Genomic DNA, 27873 nt, shown 5'->3' with positions numbered 1-27873 from the left:
CGTCCGTCACTTCCTGCCGCTACCGGTGTGGACGGTGGGTGGCGGCAGGCCGGCTCCGCGGCTCTCCCCTCCCCTCTTCCCTCCCTCCCTTTCCCTCCCTCCCTCGGCGGCCGCGAGTCGTGGGGACTCCCGAACCGGCCTCGGTGTGAGTGCGGGGCGCCGCGGCGGGCTGAGGAGAAGGACACCCGCGGTCCGCGCTTCGCGTCACCCCGCTCGCCGCCGCCATGGCCATGAGGCAGACGCCGCTCACTTGCTCCGGCCACACGCGGCCCGTGGTGGACTTGGCCTTCAGCGGCATCACGCCTTACGGCTATTTTCTGATCAGCGCTTGTAAAGGTGAGCCGAGCCCGGCGCGGCCGCGGCCGCGGGTCGCGGTTGCCAAGCGGTGGGGGCGGGGGGAATCGTCGCTGCCGGTTAGAGCGAGAGGGAGCTGGCCTCTCGGCTCGCCCCGGTCAGGCTATGTGTGGCACCTTCCATTCTCCCCAGTTTTAGTGCTCGTTCAGAAAACCGTGCACTGCGCCTTCGACACACGGAACTGCCCTGTGTCTCCCAAGGGTTTACTGGAAGGGGAAATTAGGCCAGGCCGAGAGGAGTGCCTTTTATGCCTTCGCACTCATCGCTCTGTTTCATCCTTTGTGGTAGGAGCCTCTTTTCTTTTCTCCCCAGAAGAAAATGTAATTAAGGTTTAGTTGGTTCAAAGTCACAAATGCCTGTCTAGATTGTTTTGACACAAGTCAATGGCTTCCAGCCTTCTGTTGATGTGTATCCGTGTGTTGCCTGCGTGCTTGCTTGGACATGTGTGAAGGGGCGCCCAAAGAGGTTCGAAGAGGGCGTCGGGTTCCCCAGAGCTCGTGTTTCAGGGAATCGGGTCCTGGAAAGCGTTTCTCCGTACAATTGTTTTGTAATCGGAGTTTGCTAAAGTGAGGGAATCATTTATGCTTCCAAGAAGAGGGACCAAAATTTCTTAGTCCAGTTATGAGGACCAGACTCATGGACCAGGGCTCCACAATGGGACCCCCTCCCCCAGGTTGCTATTCAATATTTGATGTTATGTTGCAGGCTTCTAAATCACATGTCTTAAAATGTTTTCTAGATGGCAAACCTATGCTCCGCCAGGGAGATACAGGAGACTGGATTGGAACATTTTTGGGCCATAAAGGTGCTGTTTGGGGTGCAACATTGAATAAAGATGCCACCAAAGCTGCCACAGCAGCTGCAGATTTCACGGCGTAAGTGTAACAAAGATGGCTAACTTTATTCTCTCTGACTTGTGTGGTGACATCGTCAGAATCTGCGACTCAGCTGGTGCCGTAGAAAACACATGGTATTTGATCTCACCAATATCCCGTCCTGGTTCCCCAGACTTGAAGGTTTAAATGACTTAACTCTGTGTCTTTGATTGAGACCAGGATTCTTTTATGATGCCTCCTGGATAATGGATGTTGTGATGTCCTTTACAGATGTTTCTCTAAATTGAGTACTATATAGTGCTACCTCCAGGTGCTTTTTCACTCAGTTTGATTAAGGGCTCTAGATACATTTAAAATTGGGTCTCACACTTATTCTTCCTTTCCTATGGTTTTAAAGATGGCAGTCTGAAAGATGCTTGATCTTCCTTATGTCCTCCTTGTCACCACCAGTTTTTGATTCTACTGGTAGTCGCTGGGTTTGCCACTGCCTTAGTTCATGCTCATCTTAGCTCCGCACTGCTGGGAATTTCTTCTCCATTATTTCTATTTCTGTTGCCGCCACTCAGTCAGTTAAATCATGTCAGTGCTCTTCTGAGGATCTCTTTACAGTTTTACTTTCACCGTGGGTGGACAGGAGCATAGTCGGGAGAGTTTTTAAAATACTCAAGTCTATTCTGTTTTGTCAGTCGGGGGATTAAGTCCTGTCCTTTTTGCTCAGGTAATGCTCTCTGGGTGACCTGCAGTCTCTGAGCCACTGTAATCATGGAGAAATCACCTCATTCTAGTTCACTGTGTCTTTTGGTATAGGCTTTGCTGGACTAAACCATTGCCACAACACACGTCACCTGTTTTTACTTGGGACTTGCATGTATTATCAAACTGACTTACAGTGATTCTCTGCACTTTAGAGGCATGTGTTGCAATACACTAGTGTTTGCAATCACCTCTGTTTTTAAACCAATAAAGGCAGCTTTATCTGCTGTTATTTGTGCAGGCATGTGCATGTCGTGGTGGGTGTGTGGAGGTCAGAGACAGTTTGGGAGTTGAGGTTCAGGGATCTGATTCAGGTTGTCAGGTGTGTGCCTACCGAGCCATCTTGCTGGCCCAAAGACAATGTGAAGAGCTGCTATTCATGTAGACAAGAACCTGGAGAGTAAAATTGATCTGTTGAATTCTTGTTTAAAAAGATTTCATACTAAGGAGCAATTGTAAATTGTGTTGCCATCTTTGACTTAAGCATATTAAAACTATTAAGTTTTAAAAAAAGAAGACAGCTTATAGCATATTACCATATACCCTTGTTGAAACCTAGACCTTTCTATACAGCCCAGTGAATTTTGCTGTATGTACATTTTAAAATAAGTGGAGTTTTTAAAGACAGGTAAAGCTCTGTGGACTTTTCTGTGCCTTTGAGGAATCAGTTGCTGTTACAGCATTGTGTGTAACCATCATAAAGCTTTGTGTGCTGCCCTGTTAGGATGTTGCTGCATAAATCTGATTTTAAAAGCTGCTATGAGTCCTGTGTTAATGTTTCTAGGCCAAAAATTGCCTTAGATGTCAGCTGCATACTAACTCACAATATACAACACTCTGTTATATAGCCCAGACTGGCGTCATACTTATTGTATATGTATAGCTAAGGATGTCTTTGCATTTCTGGTCCTCAGCCTCCTTCATTTTAGTTAAGCTGTCACAGGTGAGCTGAGAGCCACCACACTCAGTTTTATGTGTGTTAGTAGGCAAGCATCTGTCAGCTGAGATCCATCCACAGCCCTGACAAAGCGCTCCAATGAGGTGAAAATGGGAAAAAGAGTAATGCTCAGATATGGAAGAGTCACAGTGGACTCCTGGAGAGCAAAGGGAAGCTACCTACCTGTTGTCTTGTTTGTGCACTAACTGTAGTACTTATTGTAATTAATGTACCTCTTAAGGTTGAGACCATGTTTTATAATTCCTTTCTTTTTTTATGATTTATTTTTATTTTATGTGCATTGGTGTTTTGCCTACATGTATGTCTGTGTGAAGGTGTCAGATCCCCCAGAAGGGGAGGTAGAGATAATTGTGAGCTGCCAGGTAGGTCCTGGGAATTGTACATGGAAGAGCAGCCAGTGCTCTTAACACTGGGCCATCTCTCTAGCCTTTTATATTCCCGATTTAAATACTGCTTTATACTTGCCTGATAAGTCACTTGAAAAAAGTTACTAAAGTAAAAGGTCAGGGAATGGATCTTGATTTTTATTTATTGAATATTTGAGTCTGTAATTGCTGTAGGTTTCTCTTTTTTTCCTAGTAAAGTTTATTTTTCACTAAGTTCATTAAGAACATTGTCATTGGAGGTGAAATTTATTGATTTTTTTTTTAATAATGGGTGTAGAATATTTGATCAGTGTTATACAGCTAGGTATTTAAGAGGGAAGGGGCTTTATTTTCAGCTCTTGAAATTAAACCCAGGCTCTTTGTCAAGCACTGTACCACTGAGTTAAAGCCTCAGCCCCTTTTAAATTTCATTTTGCTAAGTTGCCAGACTGACTTAACTATATAGCCAGGGTGGTGGGAAACGTATAGCCTTCCTGTTTCAGCTTCCCATGCAACTAAGATTGATGGGTGCATAACACCACGGCTTACTTGGAAGGTAGGCCTGGTGTGAGCACACGTTCCTAAGATCACAAGTTCAAGGCAAGCCTGGAATACACAGAATTCCAGCCAGGTGGACTTTATGGTTAGACCCTTCCCCCCCCAGCCCCCAATTTCATTGTGGCAATTAGGTCACAATCTTTTGACAGTAAGCTAATGGTTAATAAAATAATAGTTTAGATCAATTATAATCTCATTAAACTTATGTATTATATATTATAATTTTATACCATATTTTAAACTAAATATAATATAAATGTAAGATAATAAAGTTGTAAATGTTGATATTGTGGACATTAGCATTCTCAAGGATGAGCTTTTAGATTGCAGTTTAAAGATATATTTCTGTTAACTTTGATTTTTACCATAACCTGGCCTTAACAGTGTCAATTAAAGCAGACTGCTTTGACACTTACTGCTTTTGGTCTTATACTGGTTTTCTGGGCAGTTAGGGAGGATCCTGTATTGTAGTGAAAGCTATGATGAATCTTGTTTTATACATCTTACCAAATTCTATGCTAGCCCTAAGGAAAATAAATAAAAAAACTATACAAGAGTCTTGCTCATGTGGGAACTATTTTGAAATGGAGAGAAAATAGTGATGTTTTGGATTTTTCTGCTGATGCAATAAAAGCCAAATCCTGCCGAATTGATAAAACCAGGTTTAATAAACTGAGCAAAGCAACTCCAGGGTGATTCTCAGAGGGAAGAAAGCAGGAGAGAAATCACGTGGCAGGTCTAGGGACCAAGCCTTAAGTACCCTGTAGATGTGATTCCTGGGGAGGAACAGCTTCCTGAAGATGGGGTCTGGAGAGAGAGGTAGGTGGGGTTCAAACAAGAGTTCCCAGCTAAACACCTGGGCAGGGTTGAAATGGGGGAGGGAGACCTGAGCAGAGATTCTCAACAAACAGGTGTGAAAAGTGTGTGGGCCACCCCCTTCCATCATTGAACTGACCCTGAGCATAGCCAAGGTTTTATCTTGCTGCTGCAGGCCCTTTGTCTAGGTCATTTGGAGTGCTGACTAAAAGGACTATAGGCTTGAGGACGTGTCTATGCATAGTTGTATTAGTCAGGGTTCTCTAGAGGAACAGAACTTATAAAATGAATCTCTCTGCATAAAAGGGTATTATTTGAATGGCTTACAGACTGTGATCTAGCTAATCCAACAGTGGCTACCTTTGAACAGAAGTTCCAAGTATCCATTCTGTCAATGAAGCTGGATGTCCCAGCTGGTCTTTCCACTTGAAATGAGGTGTGCCCAGTCATTGGAGTTTTAGTTAACTCTGGATGTAATCAAGGTCACACCAAGAATAGCCTATACAATGGTGTTGATGCTTTCCTAACGTTTCAGGTCCCAATATTTGCACTTGTAATTGATAGTAGGTGTGTGAACACAGTCAGGTGTCCTGTATTTGAGTCCTGATCAAATGTTTCTGTGACCGCAGGTACTTTGACATCTGATCCTGTGTTTCACAGTCCATCACAGTTAGAGTAGCAAGCTTGCTGATAGCTTTGGTTAGTATTATTCTGGTCTTCAGTGAATGTGTAGTATACATCGCAGTAAGATTTTGTTGTTGGAAGAGTATTTGACTTATTTAAATAGACATTTCAAAGGGCATTAGAGATGGAGTATAACTCAGTGATAGAGTGCTTGCTTATCATACAAGGATCTGTGTCAGTCCTGTGTATGACCAAAACAAAAAAAGATTAAGATGGACATTACCCAAAGTTCTCTTGACACTCGTAAAATTAGGTAGATCCGTCAGGTGTTTTGACAGTGTGATGATTCTGATCCTAATCCATGTGAACTCATAGCTAGATAACCCTTCTCTGGCTAACAATGAGCATGTATAAACAAAAACAAGGCAGAATCCAGTGCCATGGTCCTTGAAAGCTGAACTCTGGAAGAACTGAAATAAATGGTTGTTGGGTGTGGTGGCACACACCTTTCCAGTACTTGGGAGCTGAAGGCAGGATGAGCTTGCATTGGAGACCAGTTTGAGAATGTGTCAGCTCAATGCCAGGACTACATAGAGTGATCCTGCCTTCCCCAAAAGAAGAATTATTAATTATTGAATGAGAAGATCTAGTGGAGATTAGTGTTTGAAATGAGGATGCAAAGAACTTTGAGCATACAGATATGATCAGGGTGTGGGAGCTGAAGAAAATATATGGGTCATAGTTATGATCTTGGGAGCTTAGGATCAGAAATAAAAGGAGGTTGGGGCAGAGTTAAACTAGAATCAAAGAGACTGGAGTGTATAAGAGAAATCACGGTGACATTTCTTGACATATTTTACAGCCATTTATAGAACTCCAAGTTTGTATGTGTAAGCTTCGATGTTATATTACTAATTCCTATTTCTTACTTTTGTACATTTTATCTAATGCTGTTGATTTAGAATGCTTTGTGCTCCTGGTTCCTGGTGTAGTTCTGTTTGCTTCTTAGGACCTCTGGCTCTCCTTGGAATCTCTAGACTTTGCATGTACCTTATGTGCTTAGAGCGGGGAGAGTGACTGCTTGGTTTTATTTTTTTTTTATACTTATGTTTGTGTTTTAAGAAAGATCTCACTGTGTAATTAAGACTAACCTAAATGCAGAATCCTCCTGCCTCAGCATCATAAAGGGAGTGTATAGGTGTGCCCAGTAACACCTAGCCCTCTACCATCTTGATTTAAACTTGATCTGATCTGATCTGTATCAAGGTCTAACATTGTACACTTTTGAAGGAGTTAAATTCACAGAAGTGCTATGTAGTTTTCTCTGGCATGTGAGTAGACAAAAGGATGATTTGATGAACTGAATTGGTTAAAATATTCTTCAGACTTGGTAAAAACAAATATGGGTATAAGCTGTTGGAGACCAGCCTGGACAAAAATACCTCTTGCCAGGATAGAGGTGTGGGGATTAGAAATATAAGTAAAAAGTACGAAGATGCGAAAATAATAAAGCAGAAACCATAGGAGAGTGCCGGGAAGGAGTTCTAGTGAATACTAAAATCTCCCGAGTTTAATTTTCCATATGGTTTTATGCCCTAACACAAAAAAGGGGTAGGGGAGAAGGCAGCAAAAGACTTAATTCAATACAAAGGACATCTCAAACAGTTAATTGCTTTAACACTTTGAGACCTCAGGTCATTAGCATTCTGTTTAGGCACTGAAACCATTCTAGACCAAGCATCCTGAAGGCAATCATTCCTAAGGTAACCTTATATTACAAAAGAAGGAGCAGAAGTACACTTGCATGTCCTGACCATCTGTCAGGATGGAATGGATCTACTTGTTTGAGCCATCTTAATGTCAAAAGAACCCGAGTCGGGATATGTAGCTGCGCTTGTTGTCAACAATTTTGAGCAACCTCCAAACTCTCTGACCATCAGACAAGGTGGAAATAGGCTCATATTTTTGGACCTCCACATAAACTAAAAAGTAAGCTGGATTAATTTGTGAATCTTGAATAAGTTACTTTTTTCCAAGAAAAAATTAAAAGTTGAAAAGTCCTGTGGAAAAATTGCCTTTTTAAAAAAATTGCCTTTTTTAGGTAAATCAAGTATCAAATTAAGTATCATAATAATGAGTACTTAGATACATAATACAATTACATAAATATTATGTGTGTCATTATTTTGTATTGATTAAAATTACCATTATACTTAACCTTGTATTGATGTTGTGGAATATTTGTTTATGTTTCTTTTTAGCAAAGTGTGGGATGCTGTTACAGGAGATGAATTGATGACCCTGGCTCATAAGCACATTGTCAAGACTGTGGATTTCACACAGGTGTGAGAAAATGAAATTTTGGCTAAGGATGTAGTTCAGTATGGTATACTGTTTGCATAGCATGTGCATGAGGTCCTGAGTTACATTTGAGTTAAGTGTTACTCAGGTGCAGAGTGACAGTTTCTGTGCTACAAGGGGGTGGGCAGCACCAGAATGGCAGTTCTTGTGGTACAGTTTAGTATGTTTGAGAGGGAAACTTGAGCTTGGCCATTCTAAGTTTATAGTGTTCTCCTAGAAGTAGTTGGCTACAATTTCATCTTTTTGGTGATTATATTTAATTAACTGTTAAAGTGGTTAATCATTTTTCTTTTTTGTTTTCAGGATAGCAACTACCTGTTAACTGGGGGGCAGGATAAACTACTGCGCATATATGACTTGAACAAACCTGAGGCAGGTAAGCATAACTGTGTCTCACTTTCTGCTTTTCCATAAAAAAATTGATTAAAGAACCACAAACATTTGAAAGTTAAGAATCAGTACCAGAAAGAAACATTCATTATCTCTTTTTCTTTGTTAAAATCTTAATTTTTGTTACAATATATTCTGTCAAGTTGTTTTCTTTCCTATGCCAATTTTATTTTACTTTTGTCTTATTGCACACCTCATATAGCCTTTGGGCAATGGGAAATTTCATTATGGTATAGTGTTGTGCTGTTTTACTCTTTTGACTTTATTGGGGCCCACCACTCAGCTCCCAAATAAATCACACAGAGGCTTATTATTACTTACGAATGCCCGGCCTTAGTTTGGCTTATTTCTTGCCAGCTTTTCTTAACCTAAATTACCCTGATTACCTTTTGCCTCTGAGTGTAGGTGGAGGCTGCTCGTTTGTTTCCTGGCCACTCAGACCCGAAATGATCACATAGAAACTATATTAATTACAAGACTGTTTGGTCAATAGCTTAATCATGTTTCTAGCTAACTCTTCTGTCTTAAATTAATCCATTTAATTTATTACCATGTTTATCACCATGTGTATTTAATGATACACCATGTGTATCACCATGAGGTTGTGGCCTACCGGTAAGGTTCTGGAGTGTTTGTTTCCTCCAGCAGCTACATGTGTCTCTTTGACTCTGCCTACTTTCTCTCTCTATGTCTTCCAGCCTGGCTTTATTCTGCCCTGTCATAGGCCCAAAGCAGCTTCTTTATTAACTAATGATAATAAAACATATTCATAGAATACAGAGGGGAATCCCACATCACCTCCCCTTTTCTGTCTAAATAAGGAAGGTTTTAACATTAACATAGTAAAATTACACGTAACAGTAGTGGATAAACAAGAATTATAGTTACAATATTTAGTCTATTTACATTTGACAAATTAAGGAAAATATCTATCCTGTCTTTGTGAGTCTAAAGTTTTATATCTAAAATATCTTTTATAATTACAACTTACTTCAACTCCATCAGACTCCAGAAGGATACAACATACCTAAGTAAACAGGAAATACTTTGTAAACAACTTCTAAAACTCCAGAATTGATAGAGACATCTTGCTGCCTGACATTCACCCAAAGTTCTTCTGCAATATTGGGCCATCAATCTTCAGCCTACAGGCCTTTAGTATCTGGCAGAGTTTTTCATGAAACAGGGAATTTCAAAGACAGTTCTGCCTATATTGGCAGTTTGTCAGTCATGTAGAATGTCAGGTCCTTCCATGAAGCAGGAACCTTGAAGGACTGTCTCACTTTCTTTAGGCAACTTCAGCAGTCATTTTTCTCTTTTCTGCATGTCCAGTTTATACAGTATACCATCAAGTAGTCCAGGCAAGAGCAGTTTCTTGCCCAAATTGCTAACCAACTCCATAAAGTCTCTTTGATGCCTATCATCCTTTTGAAGTAGATAGGTGCTGCTAGGAGCAGATGTATCTCATTGTCATGAAAAGTCTTAAAACATTTTAAATGCCTTATTCTGTTAGTCTTTGAAATATTTGAAGAATACCTACCTACCTGAAATATATCTCTGTATATGTAGAAAACCTAACTAACATGACTACAAGCATGATTTATAGATGACTATATATTAGTCTGTATATTTTAATTATATATTACATTTTTAAATGCTCTGCACAAACACAATACCTTAATCAAGAGCAAAATTATACATATAACAAAATTGATTTTTAAATTTGTATCAATAGACCAAGATCCGTACCAATGCAAAGTATTCATCTCTATATCATATCTCCTTTCAAATGTAAACAAACATAAACAATATTTGGGAATTTGGGTATAGTTCTCTCCAAACTGCTTCCTGCTGTTTTTTTTTTTCGGCAAAGTATTTTTTTAGGGGGGTTCATGGAGACCTTTCGGGGGGGGTGTCTTGTTCCATCAAACCACATTAGTCTGTAAGGAATCCACAGGTTCTCATCCTCTGGAAAGAAAAGCAGAACCTATATTCATGTAAAAACCTAAGAGAGCTCTGGTTCTTCTTTTGGGGCTGATGCCTACCACCTACTTGGTGTCCAGATGCTTATGTGCTCACTCAGGGTCAGGAGGAAAGTAGCTGAGACCATGCCCATCGCTCAGCATTCCCTGCCTCGGCAAGTGGTGGGATTGGGTCTGCTAGGTGTGCACAGGCAGGAGGGCATGGTGGATTCCCACCGCCACAAAGAGATATTTCTAGGCTGTGCACTGTGCTGCATGACAGATTGGGCTTTTACTCAGATAAAAAGGATTTATGTGCTGCATGCTCCTTCTCAAGAGTTAAAGTGGTAAGCCCAGCTCCTACTGGGCTGTCACAGAGCTGGCAGTAATGGTACCTTTGCCATATTGAAAGGCAGAGAGAAGGCAGAGAAGGGCTGCCGCAACCATACTGCTTACCATTTTAAAGTGCTCGTGGTCAGAAAATTATTACAGATATGCAATAAAGACAGATTCAGATAAAAAAGACCTCTAAATGGATCACAGTGTTGGATAAATGTACATAGGCTTGGGAGAGAGAAGAAAAAGGATAGACAATTATAAAAAGAAATAGTTTTAAAAAATAAGACAAAATCTTTAAAGCGAGTAGAGACAGTCATAGATTAAAGGAGTAAAGAAAAATAAGCCCCGTAATGATGAAATATATACAGATTCCGGATTATGTATATTACTGTTTTTTTTTTTTCTTAAATTTTTTGACTGAATGAGATATGTACAGGGAGACATTTCATTGTGCGGGCTGCTAAGCTAAACTAACATATGTACTTTAAAGGTATCTTGACTTCAAGATTTGGATGTAAGGATATGTTGCTTTGGAAAATCTGGTCTTTTATCTTTTTCTATTTCTGTATACTGTTCTTTCCTTCTTTTTCCATGGCTGCTGTGTAGCTGGATGGCTGGCCCCTGATGTCCTCTCCTTGTTCCCTTGCTCCTCTTTTTTTCTCCTCATTTTTCTATTTATACTCTCTGCCTGCCAGCCCTGCCTATCTCCTGCCTTGCTATTGCCGTTCTCTTTTTTAGGTGTTTTAGACAGGCACAGCATAGCTTCATGAGTTAAACAAGTGCAGTGTAAACAAAAGTCATACACTCGAAAATAATATTCCTCATCAGTGAGGGTTTTTCATTTCATGATACTAGATTCTGTAAAGGTATTAGAACAATGTTACTAGATTTTGGGTGATGTGTGATGTCACCCTCTGTAGGACAGGGTGCTGAGACATCAGTGTGCATCTGAAGGGTGAGTGTTTCAAAATTCAGCTGTATTGGCTGTTCAGAAGAATCATCTGTAGGTGAAAATAGTATTATTCATGAATTAACAAAATTGACACTAAGTTTAAAAAAGTATATTGTGATTAAGCAGTGATTCTATAGCGTTAATATTCTGTTTGGAAAAGCGTTTCTAAAGTGATGGATTGTATTCTCACCACTGTTATAATAATTATCTGCTTTGCCTTTTTCTCTCCCTGTTTCTTGGTATTCTTAGGCTAAAATATGTGTTGAACTTCTCTAATAGGGTAAAGGTAGTTCAGGAGTTGGGGGACTTTTCTTCATCTTCACCTCCCCAAGCTATTTTTTGAGTTTTTTTCCCCCCAGTGGATTAGCAGTAGAAGTGATAGCAATTAATGAAACTTTGACTGTATGTCAAATAGTATTAAGCATCTGAGCTGTATGTTTGTACTTAATCATCATAGACTATATGTAACAACTTCTATAACCCATTTTAAAGGTGAGGAAATGAAGTTTCTCCCCTGGGAATTGCTTATGCTACTTTAAATTTTCCCTTTCTCGTTCTGCCCTCTATCTTCTTGACAGTTGTGTGTGTGTGTGTTTTGCTTCATAGTTACTCCAGCGGTGACTTGGATAAAGATCCTAGATTTTTATGAGGATTGACTTAGTACACCCTTGTTTCTGGGCCCATGTTCTTACCAGGAAACATCACATTTGCTGTCCATTAATAGTATGTTGTGGTATAATAGTACCTTTGGATATAGAAGTCAGTGTAGAAAACTACACGTAAGGGGATGTGTCTCAGCTTCATATAGCAAGGTTCATTTGGGTTGAGGTTCATTGTCATACAAATGAATTACTGTTCCAGTTTAGCAAACCTGAGTGCATCTGATAGACATCAAATTTGGAATGGACTGGGGTTTATTGTTTTGTATTGCTCAGTTCAGAAAGCCAGATATTTATTATGCATCTTAAATTGTTTCATCTAAAGAACCTAAGGAAATTAGTGGTCACACTTCCGGTATTAAAAAGGCTCTGTGGTGCAGCGAGGATAAACAGATTCTTTCAGCTGATGATAAAACTGTTCGGTAAGTTAACTTTTTTTCAATAATTGACTGAAAAGCATTTTACCTTGGAACTTATAAATACATTTAATAATCATGTTGGAAAATATGTGTAAGTTAAAATTTAAGTCAATGTATGTCACATTTACCTGGAGCTGTCTGTTTACTATTATTTACATGGGGTAGAATTCAGAAAGTCATTAAAGCTGCTGATGTGTAGTTGTTCTGAGTGTCGTTATGGACAGATTGGCTGAGGGGATTCATAATACTCTTAAAACTTTGTGTGTTAAGACCTGATGTATTTTCCTGTGAAAAGATTGGTAACTGTTGGATAGACCAAAACAATTGTCAAAATCTATGATAAAGTTGATTTCATTGACAACCTAGCAAAGGTTTTGACTTAGAACCCAGAACTCCTTTATGACTTGTGAGAAAAATTACTTTAAGTGTGATTATTTTTCTCATAGATTTATGTACACATAAAATTGGAGATATTTCTGATCACTGACGAAACATTACTTTTTTTTTCCCTTTTGCAGTCTTTGGGATCATGCTACAATGACTGAAGTGAAATCTGTGAATTTTAACATGTCTGTTAGCAGCATGGAATATATTCCTGAGGGAGAGGTCCTGGTTCTCACTTACGGGCGGACTATTGCTTTTCATAGTGCAGTAAGGTATGTCCAGGAAATTCCTGCATTTTATTTTGAGGATAAAAGGGAGAATCAGCTTATTGTAAAAATAAGCGCTGGCAGGCTGGCTTAGCTGTTGACTAACAGTGGTTGCTCCTCTTGTAGAGGACCAAAGTTCAGGTCTCAGCACTATTAGAGGATACAACTCAGTAGCGTGGCTTGAGACCATAGGTATAAATCCCTAGGACCTGAAAAACAGTGAAGGATGTAGTGCGGACCTGATCATTTCTTTTTCTGTTGTGTGTATGTGTGTACTTGTGTTTTTTCTCTTAATAAGACTATGATGCATATAATCTTGCTTTTCTAATTAAAAATGTTCATATCCATTAAAACATTTTTATTGGTGGTATTTCATTAAGTTGTATGAGGTTACGTATCTGTTGCTGTGCTCTATCACTGTAGCTAATATTGTGGTACATCTTTGTTCTCAGTACTGGAATCCTGTAAGTACCCTGTGGAGTTCTTAGCCTTGGCACTTAAAGGATTTCTGTAAAGATTAGACCAATTGTATTCTGACAGTAATCTTAGCATATAGTCTCAAGGAGTATGTCCAGTGTTCAGTTTCATTGAATAGGAGACAGTGTTGGGGGAGCTGCGGGCTGTGTTCCTGCCGCCCCAGCTCCTGGTCGCCTGGCTAGCTTATGCCCCGAAATAACAACACACAAACTGTATTCATTTAAACACTGCTTGGCCCATTAACTCTAGCCCTTACAGGCTAATTCTCATATCCCGATCAACCCATCTCTAATAATCTGTGTAGCATCAGTCTTACCGGGAAAGATTCAGCATGTCTGACCTGGCGGCTTGCTTCATGGCGTCTGCTCGGGAGAGGGGAGCATGGCCTCTGAGCTCACTTCCTCTTCCTCCCGGCATTCTGTTCTGTTTACTCCACCTACCTATGTTCTAACCTATGAGGACTAAGCAGTTTCTTTATTATTTAACCAATGACCTTCCTCCATCATTTCCCCTTTTTCTGTTTAAACAAAAAAGGAAGGCTTTAACTTTAACATAGCAAAATTACATATAGCAAAACAGTTATCAAGTAAGAATTACAGTTACAATATTTACATCTATTTTATCTTTATCATAACTAAGGAAAACTATAACTAATTATATATTCTTCAACTCCATCAAAGACTCGAGAAGGATACAATATTACCTAAGTAAATGAGAAGTAAGCAACTTATAAAACTCTAGAAATCACAGAGACATCTCGCTACCTGGACAGTCACCCAAAGTTCCTCTGTACCGTTGGGGCATCCATCTTCGGCCTACAGGCCCATAGTTTCCAGCAGACATTTCAATGAAGCAGGAAATTTCAAAGGCAGTTCAGTCACTGTCTGCTGTGTCCTGCAGAATGTCTCGCAGACTCTTTCATGTATCAGTATTCCCGAAAGATCATCTCACCTTTAGGCAAGTTCAGTAGTCCTCTCTCTGCAGGTTCTCTGTGTCCAGTTTATACAGTAGTCCAGGCAAGAGCAGTTTCTTGCCCAAATGGCTATCAAACTCCATAAGGTGCCTCTTTGATGCCCATTTTCTTCTTGAAGTAGATTGGTGCTGCCAGGAGCAGACGTGTCTCATTGTCAGAAAAACTCCTAAGTTATTAAAACACTTAAAATGCCATATTTTATAATCTTTGAAAGAAAAGAAGAATGCCTATCTAAAATATATCTATGTACATCTAGAAAATCTTAACATGACTACAAACTTGACTATTATAGATGATTATCCATTAACAACCTATATACATTACATTTTTAAGTGAACTACACAATCACAATAGCTTAATCAAGGTCAGAAATACATATACCTATAACAAAATTGACCTTAAAATCTATAGCAATGCAAATTATTCATACCTATATCATCTCCCCCTTTAAATGTAAAAGAACATTTATAAACAATATTTGGAAATATGGACGTAGTTATTTCTCTCCGAACTGCTTCCTGCTGAATGGGGGCGTTGTTATTCGGGTCTTTTATGGGATAACCTGTCTGCTAGGTTCATCTCAGTCGTCAGTTGAGCAAAGTAATTTTCTGAAGGTGTTCACAGCAACCTTTCAGGAGGGCGAGGTCTATCATACCATATTGGGATCGAAGAAGCAATCCATAGAGTCTCATTCTCTGTGAAAACAAAAGAAGAATCTCTTTTCCAAAGTATCATATCCTTAGATCCAAATTTTGAAGTCAAGGTATTTTGAAAATATCTATGTTGGATTAGTTCAGCATCATTTATAAACAAATATCTTTTAGCATCTGTTGCTCCTTCCTCAGCATTCAAACAATTCAAACAGAGCATAATAGCATATAGTATCAAGATTCTCATTGTATTTTCCATCTTTGTGCGGCTTTATTTTAACCTCTATTTTATTTACTTTTACTTTTATTTTATATTTTCTGTATATCTTCGTCCTGGAATAATTCTTTAGACCAGGCTGTCCTTGAACTCTCAGAGATCCCTCTGTCTGCCTCCCAGGCATCGGGATTAAAGGCGTGTGCTACCACACCTTGAAGTCACAGAGGTCAATCTCCCTCTGCCTCCAAACTGTTGGGATTAAAAGTGTGTACTACCACACCCAACTGCTCTCTTTCTTCCTTATTTTTGTTTTTTTTTACTTTTAAGAACTTTAACATTTAGCCTGCATATATTTTTAAGTACACTGTAAATCATTTAAAGGTTTTCTTTGTCTTTGAATCTCTCTTTACTGTGTCTCTCTCTTTTTCTGACCACACGAGCCTTTAAATTACTGAGCAATATGGGTAGGATTAAAGCCATGGCTTTGCCAGCTAGATCCAGCCCATTCCTTAGCTTTCCAGCCTCATGGCGGAGGTACCGGCTGTAGCCATGTTTATCACCACAACTCTGTGGTGTTTCAAGGTCCTTGCCAGCAAACAAGCTACAACACTCAAATGCTCTCTCTATAGCTGACCTCCTGCCTCAAAGAGTCAGAGTTTGCCCTGGCAGGACGGCCCAGAAAGGCAGCATTTTAAAGCAGCACAACTTTTTTCCTGCTACGGCTGAAAACAAGCATGCAGTCCACTTTTATCAATACCGTTTAAGTGTTTCGTGGCAGGACCTCTTAATGAGCTGCAGGGTTTTGCAGCTAAAGCTGAGTCAGGAAGCCTCTCTTAGATGAGAGCGCTTGTTTGCCTCTAGCAAACAGAGCAGACCCAAGAAATTGCTGCTACCAAGAAAACATGCTTTACTCTATTCTTTCCCAAGCTTTCTCAGGCTTTCTATGGATATAGTCATCCACACGTTGGGGGCCATTCTGTAGTAGGAGCTGCGGGCCTGCTTTTCATCCTGCCCGGCTCCTGCACGGCTAGCTTTACACCAGAGATAATTACACGGAAATTGTATTCTTTTAAACACTGCTTGGCCCATTAGCTCTAGCCCTTACTGGCTAATTCTCATATCCCGATCCACCCATCTCTAATAATCTGTGTAGCATCAGTCTTACCGGGAAAGATTCAGCATGTCTGACCTGGCAGCTTGCTTCATGGCGTCTGCCCGGGAGAGGGAAGCATGGCCTCTGAGCTCACTTCCTCTTCCTCCCAGCATTCTGTTCTGTTTACTCCACCCACCTATGTTCTAACCTATAAGGACCAAGCAGTTTCTTTATTATTTAACCAATGACTTTCCTCCATCAAGACAGAAAAGTAGTATGGAAGTTCTAAAAGTGTAAGGGAGCTCCTATAAACACAGTAACTAATAGTGGAATACTTTTGCCTGGAACTGTCAGACTGTACAACTATAACTGCTCATTCCTGAACCATGTGATCCTGCTGTAAACTTTCGCCTCAAATCTCATTTGGTAGTACCTGGCCTATTGAATGTTTCAAACAAAGAGTCGTCTGTGGTGCTAGATATGCCACAGCTAGCTTTAGTTTTTTGTCTGTTTTGTTGTTTTTTGTTCTATTTTGTTTTTTTGAGATAGGGTTGTTGACAGGTTTCTGTCCTGCCTGATCCTACAGCCATTCAACCCCAAGAAATACACAGAGGTTTACATTAATCATAAACTAGTTGGCCTATTAGCTCAGGCTTCTTATTACCTCTTCCTTACAATCTAAAATTAACATCCTTGTCTATGTTAGCCATATGGATTGGTACCTTTATCAGTGAGGCAGTCACATCTTTCTTCCTCAGTGTCTGGTTGACTACTGCAGACTGAATCTTTTTTTTTTTCCAGAATTTCCTTGTTCTCATTGCCCCACCTGTACGTCCTGCCTTGTCGTCCTGTCTATACTTCCTGCCTGACTACTGGTCAATCAGCGTTTTAATAAATACAAGTGACAAATCTCTACAAAGTACAAGACCATTGTCCTACAGCACCCCTCCCCTTTTTTTCAGAACAACTCTGAATCTAATCTTCTTTGTTTAGCTTTCTTCCTGACCATTATCAAGAACAACTTGTGACCAACAGTCTAAACAACAAAACAATCCATAATCCATTATTTGGGAATGTGGGCATAGCTTTCTAGGCTACCTCCTGCTGATTGGGTGCCCTGATTATCTTATGGGGACCTAAAGGAAATTTAGAATTATGATCAAGTCCTGACTGGAATATTCTGTGAAGCTTGATCGTTTCAGGCAGCAGTCTTGAAACTGTTCTGTATATAGAACTCAAGACATCTGGGCAATCCGGTCCTATCAGAGATTTCTTAGGGTGTCTTCCTTGGTCAAACCTGATTTTTTTTTTAACTCAGTGTGAATCCACAGTCCTTCATTTCCTGTGGAAATGAAAGCAAAACCTCTTCTCCAAAGTAACATATCTTTTGACTTAAATTTTAAAGTTAAAGCATTTTAAAAATATATATGTTGTATTAATCCAGCAGCATTTGTAATCAAATGTCTTTTAGCAGCTGTTGTTCCTTCCTCAGCCATCAAACAATCCAGAGACAACACAACAACATGCAGTATCCAGACTCTATGTATTTTTCATCTTTATGTGGCTTTTTTTAAAACTCAATTTCTTTTATTTTTAATTTTTGTTTTTTTTTGGGGGGGGAGGGACTAGGTTTCTCTGTGTATCGTTGGCTATCTTGGCACTTATTCTGTAGACCAGGTTGTCTTTGAACTCAAAGAGATCCTCCTGCCTCTGCCTCCCAAATGTTGGGATTAAAGGTGTGTGCCACCACACCCAACTATTCTCTTTTTTATTTTAAGAACTTTATTCTTTTTTTTTTCTCTCTCAAGCCTATACATATTTTTAAACACACTGTATATCTCTTTTTCTAAACACATGAGTCTTTAATTTGCTAAGCTATATGGGCTAGGATTAAAGCCATGGCTTTGACAGCTGAATCACTCTATTCCTTAGCTTTCTGAAAGTTTAGCTTCATGGTGGAGGTACTGGCGGGAATCATATTTATTGCCACAATTCTATGGAGTTTCAAGATCCCTGCCACCACCAAGAGGCATGCTGTCGGCTATTCATAAACCATATGTTGGCACCATTTGTTGAAGGGTTTCTGTTCCACCTGGTCCCATAGCCGTTCAGTCCCAAGAAACACACAGAGATCTACATTAATAGCTGGTTGGCCTGTTAGGTCAGGCTTCTTACTAATTAATTCTAACATCTTAAATAAGCCAATAATTCTTGTCTGTGTTAGCCACATGGCTTGGTACCTTTTATCAGTGAGGCATTCTCATCTTGCTTCCTCTGTGTCTGGGTGTCGGCTGCAGACTGAACTTTCCTCTTTCCAGAATTCTCCTGTTCTTGTTGCCCCACCTCTATTTCTTGCCTGGTTGCCCTGCCTATACTTCCTGCCTAGCTACTGACCAGTTAGCGTTTTTATTGAAATACAAGTGACAAATCTTTACATACAAAGCACAAGACCATTGTCCCACAGCACTCCCGCACCTTTTTATAAAAAAAAAAACAAAACTTTTTTATAATCCTGTCTGTCTTGGGACTCTCTTTGTAGACCAAGGTGGCTTTAAACTCAGAGATCTGCCTGCCTCTTCATCCTGACTGGTGGATGGGATTAAAGTCTTTCCCCACCATGGCCTCGCTAAGTTTAATTTGCATGTTTTATTTGTGGCATGTGGTGGTTGATGTTTTATATTGAAGTAATTTTCAGGATTGAACTGAAAAGGACTGATGAGGAAACTACAGTTGATATTTCAGGGGAATCAGTTGGCATTGATAAATCAGCTTTTAATACAGTTAGCATGAGTTACTTTTCTATTGCTGCGAAGAGACACCATGACCAAGGCAATTTACAAAGGGAAGCATTTAACTGGGGGCTTTTCAGAGGGTGAGTCCATAACCATTAAAGCAGGAGGTAGGCATGTATGGTGCCAAAGTAGTAGCCAAGAGCTTATATCTGACCCATAAGCAGGAGATGGACAGAGAGCTAGCCAGACTGGGTCTGACATGGGCTTTTGAAACTGCAGAGTGCATCTCCAGTGATGAAGCTTGTTCAGCCATGCTAATACTTACTGAAATAGTCTACCAACTGGGAACCAAGCATTCAAATATAGCCTATAGGGGCCATTTTCATTTAAACCACCATATAACCGGGTCAAAAACAGCTGTTGATAACAGTTTTGATAGCAGTTTCTTGTGTTGGGGGTAGAAGCCTAAATCCTCAACAATTGAGAAAACATAATTGACATTCATTTGCATTGTAGTGATTCTCTACTGTGAAGCTGGCTTTATGTTTTTTACTTTTTTTACTGTTGAGCAGTCAAATCCAGGGCCTTCATATGCATTCCACCCATAGACATAAACATCTATGTACCCATCTTTGGGATTTTTGGCACAGGCTTTTAAGACTGCATTCATAATGCATTTGTGGCTGGTTTCTTCCATAGCCGCCTGAGCTGGTATGCATGTTTGTACCACTGTTCTTGGTCTGTATAACCTTTTTCAAATTCATTAAAATAATGCATCTTTATAGAGAAAAAATTTTGAATGTTTTTGCTCATGGTTTTTTAATAGTTCATTTACGCTTGACTGAATGAATACTTTATCTTGCATTTCAGAATTTAGGAATAATTTCACTGTGGATAGATTTGTAGACATTTATGTTTTTGTGTTCTTTTTCCCAGTCTGGAGCCAATTAAATCCTTTGAAGCTCCTGCAACCATCAATTCTGCGTCTCTTCATCCTGAGAAGGAATTTCTTGTTGCAGGTGGAGAAGACTTTAAACTGTATAAGTATGACTACAATAGTGGAGAAGAATTAGGTAAGGCTCATGTCTGTTCCTTAAATCAGTAGTTCTCAATCTGTGGCTCACAAGCCTTGGGGTTACCTATTCACAGGGGTCACCTAAGACCTGGAACTAGCTCTTGTAGACCAGGCTGGCCTCAAACTCACAGAGATCTGCCTGCCTCTGCCTCCTGTGTGCTGGGATTAAAGGCACTTACCACCACTGCTTGGCCTACCTAAGACCATTGGAAGACAGATATTTACATTACAATTCATAACTGTAGTTTCACTATGGTTATGAAGTAGCAATAAAAATTTTGTGGTTGGAGGGGTCACCACAACATGAAGAATTGTATTAAAGGGTCTCAGCATTAGGAAGATTGAGGACCATTCTCTTTAATAATTTATGTTATCAAAATATTAACTTCTAATAATGAGTACCTTAGATATTGACCTGTAGTGTGTTGAAAGTAAGTTTTGCAGCTAATTAAAACTTGAAATTCAAAATGAAATTCAAAAATGAAAATGTTTTTACCCATTTTGGATAGAAATGTCTAGATCTAATGAGGGATCAATGGTTTATGGAGGTACCTTTAGAGAGAGTCTAATATTATTTTATATAATATACTATTATATATTTAATATATTTTTATTGAATTTAATTAATTTCTAAAATTAAATGAATGTAATTTAATGTATAAAATATATTGTCTTATATATGTAATATTTTCTTTTTTGAGTCTTGTTATTGTCATAAGTTTCATAATAGTTCTTTCTCTTTGTTTTCTCTTTGTTGTTGTTGTTTGTTTGCTTTAGTTTTTTGGTTTTTTTTTTTTTTTTTTTTTTTTTTAAGGCAGTGTTTTTCTTTGTAACAGCTTTGGCTGTCTTGAAACTTGCTCTGTTGGCTAGACTGACCTCAAACTCAGATCCACCTGCCTCTACCTCCCAAGTGCTAGGATTAAATGCATGCACCACCACCGCCAGCCATCATAGAATGGTTGATAATGTGATTAATTTGAATATATCCTAACTTGATAGTTATGTATAATAGTATGCTAGACAGTTCAAAGAGCAAGACTTTATTGCTTACTTTTATGTTTACTTACCAAGTCTAAACAGGTTTTGCTTCTAGTTTGAAAATTTTATTTTCTGTTTATAAACTCCCACTTTTTTTACTTGTATCTAACTGTTCTAGTTTCCACCCAAAGAACTAAGTTAACTAGATTTGTACACAGAGAATAGGACGCAGCTTTATTGTTTCTTGGGGGAAACTGATAGATTGGGGTTTGTTTTGTGTTAGACTGTTTCAGTCACATGTTCAGTCCTTGTCAGTTTGAGAGCAGTGGCTGGGTCCGCGCTGGAGGTGCTCAGCATCAGTAAAGCCCAGGCTGTGGTGGGGAGGAGAAACGGACAGGTACTGCACTGCGGACCCAGCGTTCTCATCGCGGTCTCTGTTCACACACCTTTGATTGTGTGTGGGGGGGGGGCTTGTGGCATGAGGGTTGAATCCAGAACTTTGTGTTCAATATACAAGTATTCCACCCAGATCCCTCTATTCTTACATGCTTTTTATTCTCCGGGTAGTCTGAATAAGATGATGGAGCATTAAATTATATGTGGGAGGCATTTGTAAGTAAGAGTTTTATTGCAGTAGAAAACTCTGACTATATATTTCCCATAAAATTTATTAGAATGTAAGGGTCAGTAGTAAGCATTGTAGTGGAATTAGGAAGCTTTGACTGAGTATGAAAAAGAGCTCCACCTGGTGGCTCTCTAGACGTGGAAGAAATTGCTTCCTCTAAAAGCAGGTAATAAATTCAGGATATAGAAACTGGGGTGGAGTTGACAGACTTCTGCTCCGATCTCTAAAGCTTTATTGATAGCTCCTCAGTTCTCTCTGGAATGTGAAACCTCATTTTCTTTTTCCAAAGACAGTCTGCCTCTGCCTTACTGGATTGAAAAGGGCTAACTAATCCTAAGGAAAGGGCAGAGATGATGTCCCACGAATGCAGACAGTGTCTCTTTTAGTAAATCAATACTTAGCCTAATAATCAGCTTTACATTAAGTCTGATAGCCCTGTTCTTCACCTTTTTCAGAATCCTACAAAGGTCACTTTGGTCCCATTCACTGTGTGAGGTTTAGTCCTGATGGTGAACTCTATGCCAGTGGTTCTGAAGATGGGACATTGAGATTGTGGCAAACTGTAGTAGGAAAAACCTATGGCCTTTGGAAATGCGTGCTTCCTGGTAAGGACGTTTATTCAAAGTTAATCAACTTATTGTGCATAGATTTTTGTATTATTTGTAAATTCTGCTTCATTGTGTCTTGTTTCCCTTAGATTTTGAATTATGTAATATGGTATAAGCACAGGGAAGCCATGATTCTAATCGAGCAATGTCCTTTATGTGCTGAATTGAATAAACTTAATTCAGAATTTATTACAAAGGGACTAGGGAGATGGCCCAGTGGTTACTGGTGCAAATACACAGAAATATCAAATAACAATTGTAAAACGGCAATATCAAGAATTTACACGTATTTGTCCAGTTTCCTCATAGTATTATATTACTTGATCCGTACCACTGAAAACATGTTTTTCAGTTAAAAAGCAAATCAACAAAGACTTACTACTAATCCCAGGCATGGCTATAGTACTAAAAGTGACTTTGAGATGTCTATTTAGAATCCCAGTAACTTTTAACAGAGGAACTGTGCTGGGTGAGTTCACGGAAACTGCTGTGCTCCTCGTCAGTCACTGCTTTTCTCTTCACAGAGGAAGACAGCGGGGAACTGGCAAAGCCAAAGGTCGGTTTTCAAGAAACAGCGGAAGAGGAGCTGGGTAAATACAAATTAGCTTTTCTAAGAGTCTTGGGGATGTAAAAAGTGTATGTGTGTTTTGGTCAGTGCCAAAAGTAATTTATTAAGTGTGAATAGATTTGAATTAAATTATGGAAAGCTTATATACGAGTGCGTGAACATTAGCTACTGAGTTCTGGGCACTCTGTACACTGGGCATGACTAGTGTCTTATTCTAGTAAATTTCAGAGACCGGTGCTATCGTAACAAATTACTTAGTTTATAATTGTGAAGTGAACTAGCATTTAAACCAGTGGAGACCCGTGGAGGGATAAATGTGAGGTTTTAAGGATGTGGTATTGATGAGGGGTGGAGGAGTTCAGCGGAAAACAGAAACACCAAGGCAGAGAAGCAAAATGTGAAGCGTAAGGCCAAAACAAGGCCACCCAGTGCCCTGATTGCTGTCTTAATATTTGGAGAGTTTTATGAATGGGAAAAAGGAAAAAAAAAAACTTTGAATTTTTTTTTTAAGTGGAGGGATAGATATAAATTTGGGAAATAGTAGTGTGGGGAAAGAAAAAGTAGGGACATTAAAGTCTAGGGTTGTAGCCATGGGCTAGACGACCAAGAAGGGAGGTGAACTTCTTCTTACTGGGAGGATTAGCAGAGTGGGTAATGATTAGATTGGAAGATGGGTCTTTGCTCTTAAGTAGTGACTTGGGATGGTGAAGACTCTGCGGCTCCTCTCTCCCTGCTTTTGATACTGTTAGGACTCTCTCCTCCTTCAGTAAAAGCAGTGTTTAATGCTTATGGTTTTGAATTGCATGGGCTTAAATTACTAAAGGAAAAGACAGGACTCAAAGAGACATGATTTTAATAAAATGCTGATTGTGTAGTTGGAGTCATTCGAAACTTACCCTGAAAGAACAGGGATGGGGATTAAAACTGGTGTGAAGGCAGTAGATGAAGATGTCTGGGCTCTGCTTGGGTGTTTGGTGGCCTGAGTCTGGTTGATAATGATAATCAGTAGCTCTCTGTGTTGCCATCCTTACCACAGCATGCTTAAAAACCACCTTTCTACTTATTTCTTTGTTATATAGAAACATTGATTTCCTTCTTTATTAAATTGACTATGGTTTTGTTTTTTAATTGCAGAAGAAATTGCTTCAGAGAATTCAGATTCCATCTATTCTTCAACTCCTGAAGTTAAGGCCTGAGCGTCAGCTGTATGCCATAGGTGCCATATAGTTTATGGACTAAACAAGCAGAGAAAAGCATCAGCCTTCAGAGTGACTCTCTGCCTGTGGCAAGGAAGGCAGAAAATATTGGGGAATATGAATTAGCTCCAGTGCACGAACAACTACTGGGTGTTCCTGTGAGTGAAAGTAGCTGCGTGTATGAGGTGCAGGCAGGAGGGTTATGCTCATGTAGTGCCACAGCCTGCTATCTTGAATGAGGAAGCCAACGTACAATTTACATTTTACACTTACATTTCTTGTAGCTGTTTATGTTATGGAGAAGAAAAATATATTGGCCTATTTTTGTGACTTTTCCCTTAAAGCAGAATGTCTTTTTTCTCTTAGTTGGGAAGAAGAGGAGTTACACGATAAAGTAACTGGTTTGGTCTCTTTCATTGTACACTGACTGCTTCTGAACATCTAATATTTTTTAGTTATCTAAATAAAATGCCTCTAAAACAAAATAATGTTCTGTTTCTTTAAGAAATTTTGATACATTTGAGTATTAAAACTGGAACTATCCAAAAAGCTTCTACATCATATACAGCATTGTGTAGCAGAAGTTTGGTTACAGGGTCTGAACTTAACATTCCCTGATTCTGAAATTCATTTGCATAAACTTGATATTTTCATGACTTTCTGGGTGTTCATTTACCTTCTTCCAGATTGATAGAATTGCTTTTCTTGCATCTTTAAAAATGCATGTTAGTTACTAAAAAGGAAAAGCAATTGGAAAGAACAGAAAAATAACTTGAAACCCGATTCTTGTGAAAATCACTAGACATGGAAGAACATTGGTGTTTGTGCAGACAGCCACGAGTTCATGACTGGGGTAATCAAAACTTGCAATATTGAAGATGTATTAGACTTTTTGTATCACATCCTTTAAGTTTGGGTCATTCAACTTTCTAATAAATTGGATCAGTTGAGTATATTTGTAGTTTATTTACTTTTTGCTATATGAAGATATTAAATTAGTAATTTGAAAATGCAGATGAGATTAAATTAGTAATTTGAAAATGCAGATGAGCAGCGTCTGTTAATTGGCTTTCTTGTAATTTGTCTTTTGAATGACCTTTAATACTTTGCTTAGAAGAAAGAAAAGTTGTTTTGACAGGTTTGTGACAACCGACCGGAAGCAGGCCTGGGAGAGTCCATTGATGAGTCTAGGGCAGTATTGTTCTGTGTCTGTGTTTAACATGCCTGGTCCTCTGCTCTGTACCAGTATTGTCAATGTATCAAGAATTAAACTGAGAGTTTGACCCTAAATAAAAATTTACATGCATCTTTTGGAATGGAAATTACTTGGTGTTTATGAAGTTTTTAATAAATTGAGGGCATTTCTTAGTTTTGTGCCATTTGTTTCCTATTGCTGGAACAAGTTTGTAGCTTGGACTGATGTGTTTATATTAATAGATCACAGTGTCCTGAGCCTAGAACATATCTCACTTGACTAAAGTCAAGGTGCTGGTGAAGCTGTGTCCTGTCTGGAGTTAATAGAGACTTCCTCTGCCTTCTAGCAGCTAGAAGATGTCTGCAGTCCTTGTCTCTTTTCAACTGAACTTGTTTCTTAATTTCTTTGATGACTCAGGTGCTCAAATGATGTTCTGAGTCCTGCATCCACTGGGGCTTTCCTGGATTTGTTCTTTGCCTGCCTATTACCACACTGGCCCAGCAGTCCACACTTCCCTTGGGTGTTGAGCCTTCCTGTGTTTACCTGGTCCTCATCCTTCCTATCTACACTGTAGGAAAGGGGAATACTTTAGAATTTGAACATTAAGGAACTTGGGTCATTTATCCTGGATGCTGGTAGATAATTTCTTGGTAGCATGCCTCTTGTATTGAAGTGAGTCTAAAGAAGTGGGGGCCTACTGGAGAGTCGGTTTAGTCAGTATAGAATGATTTCCAAGTATGAGAACCTTAGTTTGGTTCCCTCAGCACCCACATAGGGTCAGGCATGGTGGTGTGTATTTGTGAACATGCCTACATCCATATGTGATAGTTACATATTAGGATACAGGATTGCTTGGTCATGGCTGCTAAGGTAATGTATGGGTTCTTGTGTTGGGACATGAATATTTTGTCCTTGGCTGTTGGCACTGTTGGTGTTCTAGTGGGTTCCAGGTTTGTAGTGCCTGCTTCTCTTTTGCAAGGTTAAGTAGACAAAATGGTGTTATGAATATGATCTAGATAAATTCAAATTACTTAGAAATAGCTGTGTGTGGACTAGACAAGATGAGCCTCCATGAATGGGAACAAGCCAACTACTATTTAGCTGTGAATCGTGTCTCAAGTATATGCAAACCATACAACTCTGCAAGACAAACGTATTCTGGTCACCCTGTTATGTAGTAAGCAGATGTAATAGTCCTAAAACCTAGTCATTAAGTAAAGTTGAAATTTGGATGGGTTTAGCTCATTAGAGCCCCCACTTCCTAATTGCTCAATTCTTAATTTTTGCTCTTCTTAGTATACATTTCTGGCAGGATTTTCTAGAGATGAAAATGCTTTTGTATATCTGGAAACACCCAGAGCAGTTGATTCATGCTAGACAAACGCATAGCTGAGACGTTTTCAGCCGAGCAGAGACGAATCCATGTATGAATGCAGATTAGATGGGTAACGTCAGCATCGCAAGATTTCAATTTTAGAGAGCCAAGAAATTGTCAGGTAAGGAAAACGAAGTTCACAAAGGCCACAATGTGTCCTAGGTCACATATTCAATTATCCACAGGATTAAGTTTAAGGGAAAAAAAAAAAAAACCTCTTCAAGGCCAGAGGGATGAGCATTTACAGAGTGCTTGCTCTTTCATAGGAGTAGTTTGTCTCCCAGCTCATGACTGGTTTTAACTCCTGCGTCAGAGAATTCTGCCTTGGCTCTGCAGGTACCTGCACAGATGTACGTGTGTCCGTATACACACAAAAATGAAGTCGTGCCCCCCACCTTTTTCTTTTTAATGAAAGAGACCAAGTCTTTCGTCGAATGTGACAGCATCCCCCTACATTCCCAGCAGTGTGCAGTATGAAAGTTTCTGGCTCGCTGGTTCAACAAAGGCAGCCATTACAGATTCCTGTCTCAGAAACAGAAGAAGAAACCGGACGGCGGTGGTGGCGCACACCTTTAATCCCAGCACTTGGGAGGCAGAGGCAGGCGGATCTTTGTGAGTTCGAGGCCAGCCTGGTCTACAAGAGCTAGTTCCAGGATAGGCTCCAAAACTACAGAGAAACCCTGTTTCGAAAAAAAGAAAATAAAGGAACAGAAAGGGAGACCAGGTCTTCCCAGGCTCATGTTCTAGCTGCTCTTATTGAGTCTGGACTAGAAATCGCGCTAGGGCCTAGACCGTGCCTTGGCAGCCATCTGAGTGCTACTGAGGGCTACGTTCAGGCCCATCTCGTTTTGGAGAGCTCTGCCCACTCTAGAACAGCCTCTCTCGGATTAGATGGGTAGCAGTGAACGTACCATTTTAAAATGGTCCGAGGAGACTTTCGGGAGCAGAAGCGTGCTCAGGTCACGCGCCTGGTCAGGAGGGCAAGGGCAATGGGTGTGAGGTCCTGGCTGGGCGTCATGCCCTGGAGCTGCCAGGGAACCTGGTGGTGGCCAGCTGGGCCGGAGGGGCGTGGCTATGGCGGGGCGGGGCTCGGGGCGGGCCCTTGGCAGGAAGAAG

The 27873-nt window shown here is 39.8% G+C and overlaps 1 protein-coding gene across 1 annotated transcript; it reads left to right on the top strand.

Annotated features, from left to right (window-relative positions):
* On the top strand, positions 1-25532 carry Strap (serine/threonine kinase receptor associated protein). Its single transcript, XM_057785336.1, has 10 exons — positions 1-336; positions 1094-1229; positions 7526-7607; positions 7929-8001; positions 12252-12348; positions 12864-13001; positions 20074-20210; positions 22271-22420; positions 22948-23013; positions 24126-25532. Exons 1-10 carry the CDS (start codon positions 225-227, stop codon positions 24185-24187), a joined length of 1053 nt encoding a protein of 350 aa, XP_057641319.1. The 5' UTR covers positions 1-224; the 3' UTR covers positions 24188-25532.
* The last annotated feature ends 2341 nt before the right edge of the window (positions 25533-27873 follow it).

This window comes from Chionomys nivalis, chromosome 1, assembly GCF_950005125.1.
Source record: "Chionomys nivalis chromosome 1, mChiNiv1.1, whole genome shotgun sequence".
Lineage (NCBI taxonomy): Eukaryota > Metazoa > Chordata > Mammalia > Rodentia > Cricetidae > Chionomys > Chionomys nivalis.
Note: the sequence above shows the minus strand (reverse complement) of the source record. Positions and strands in the feature narration are given on the sequence as shown.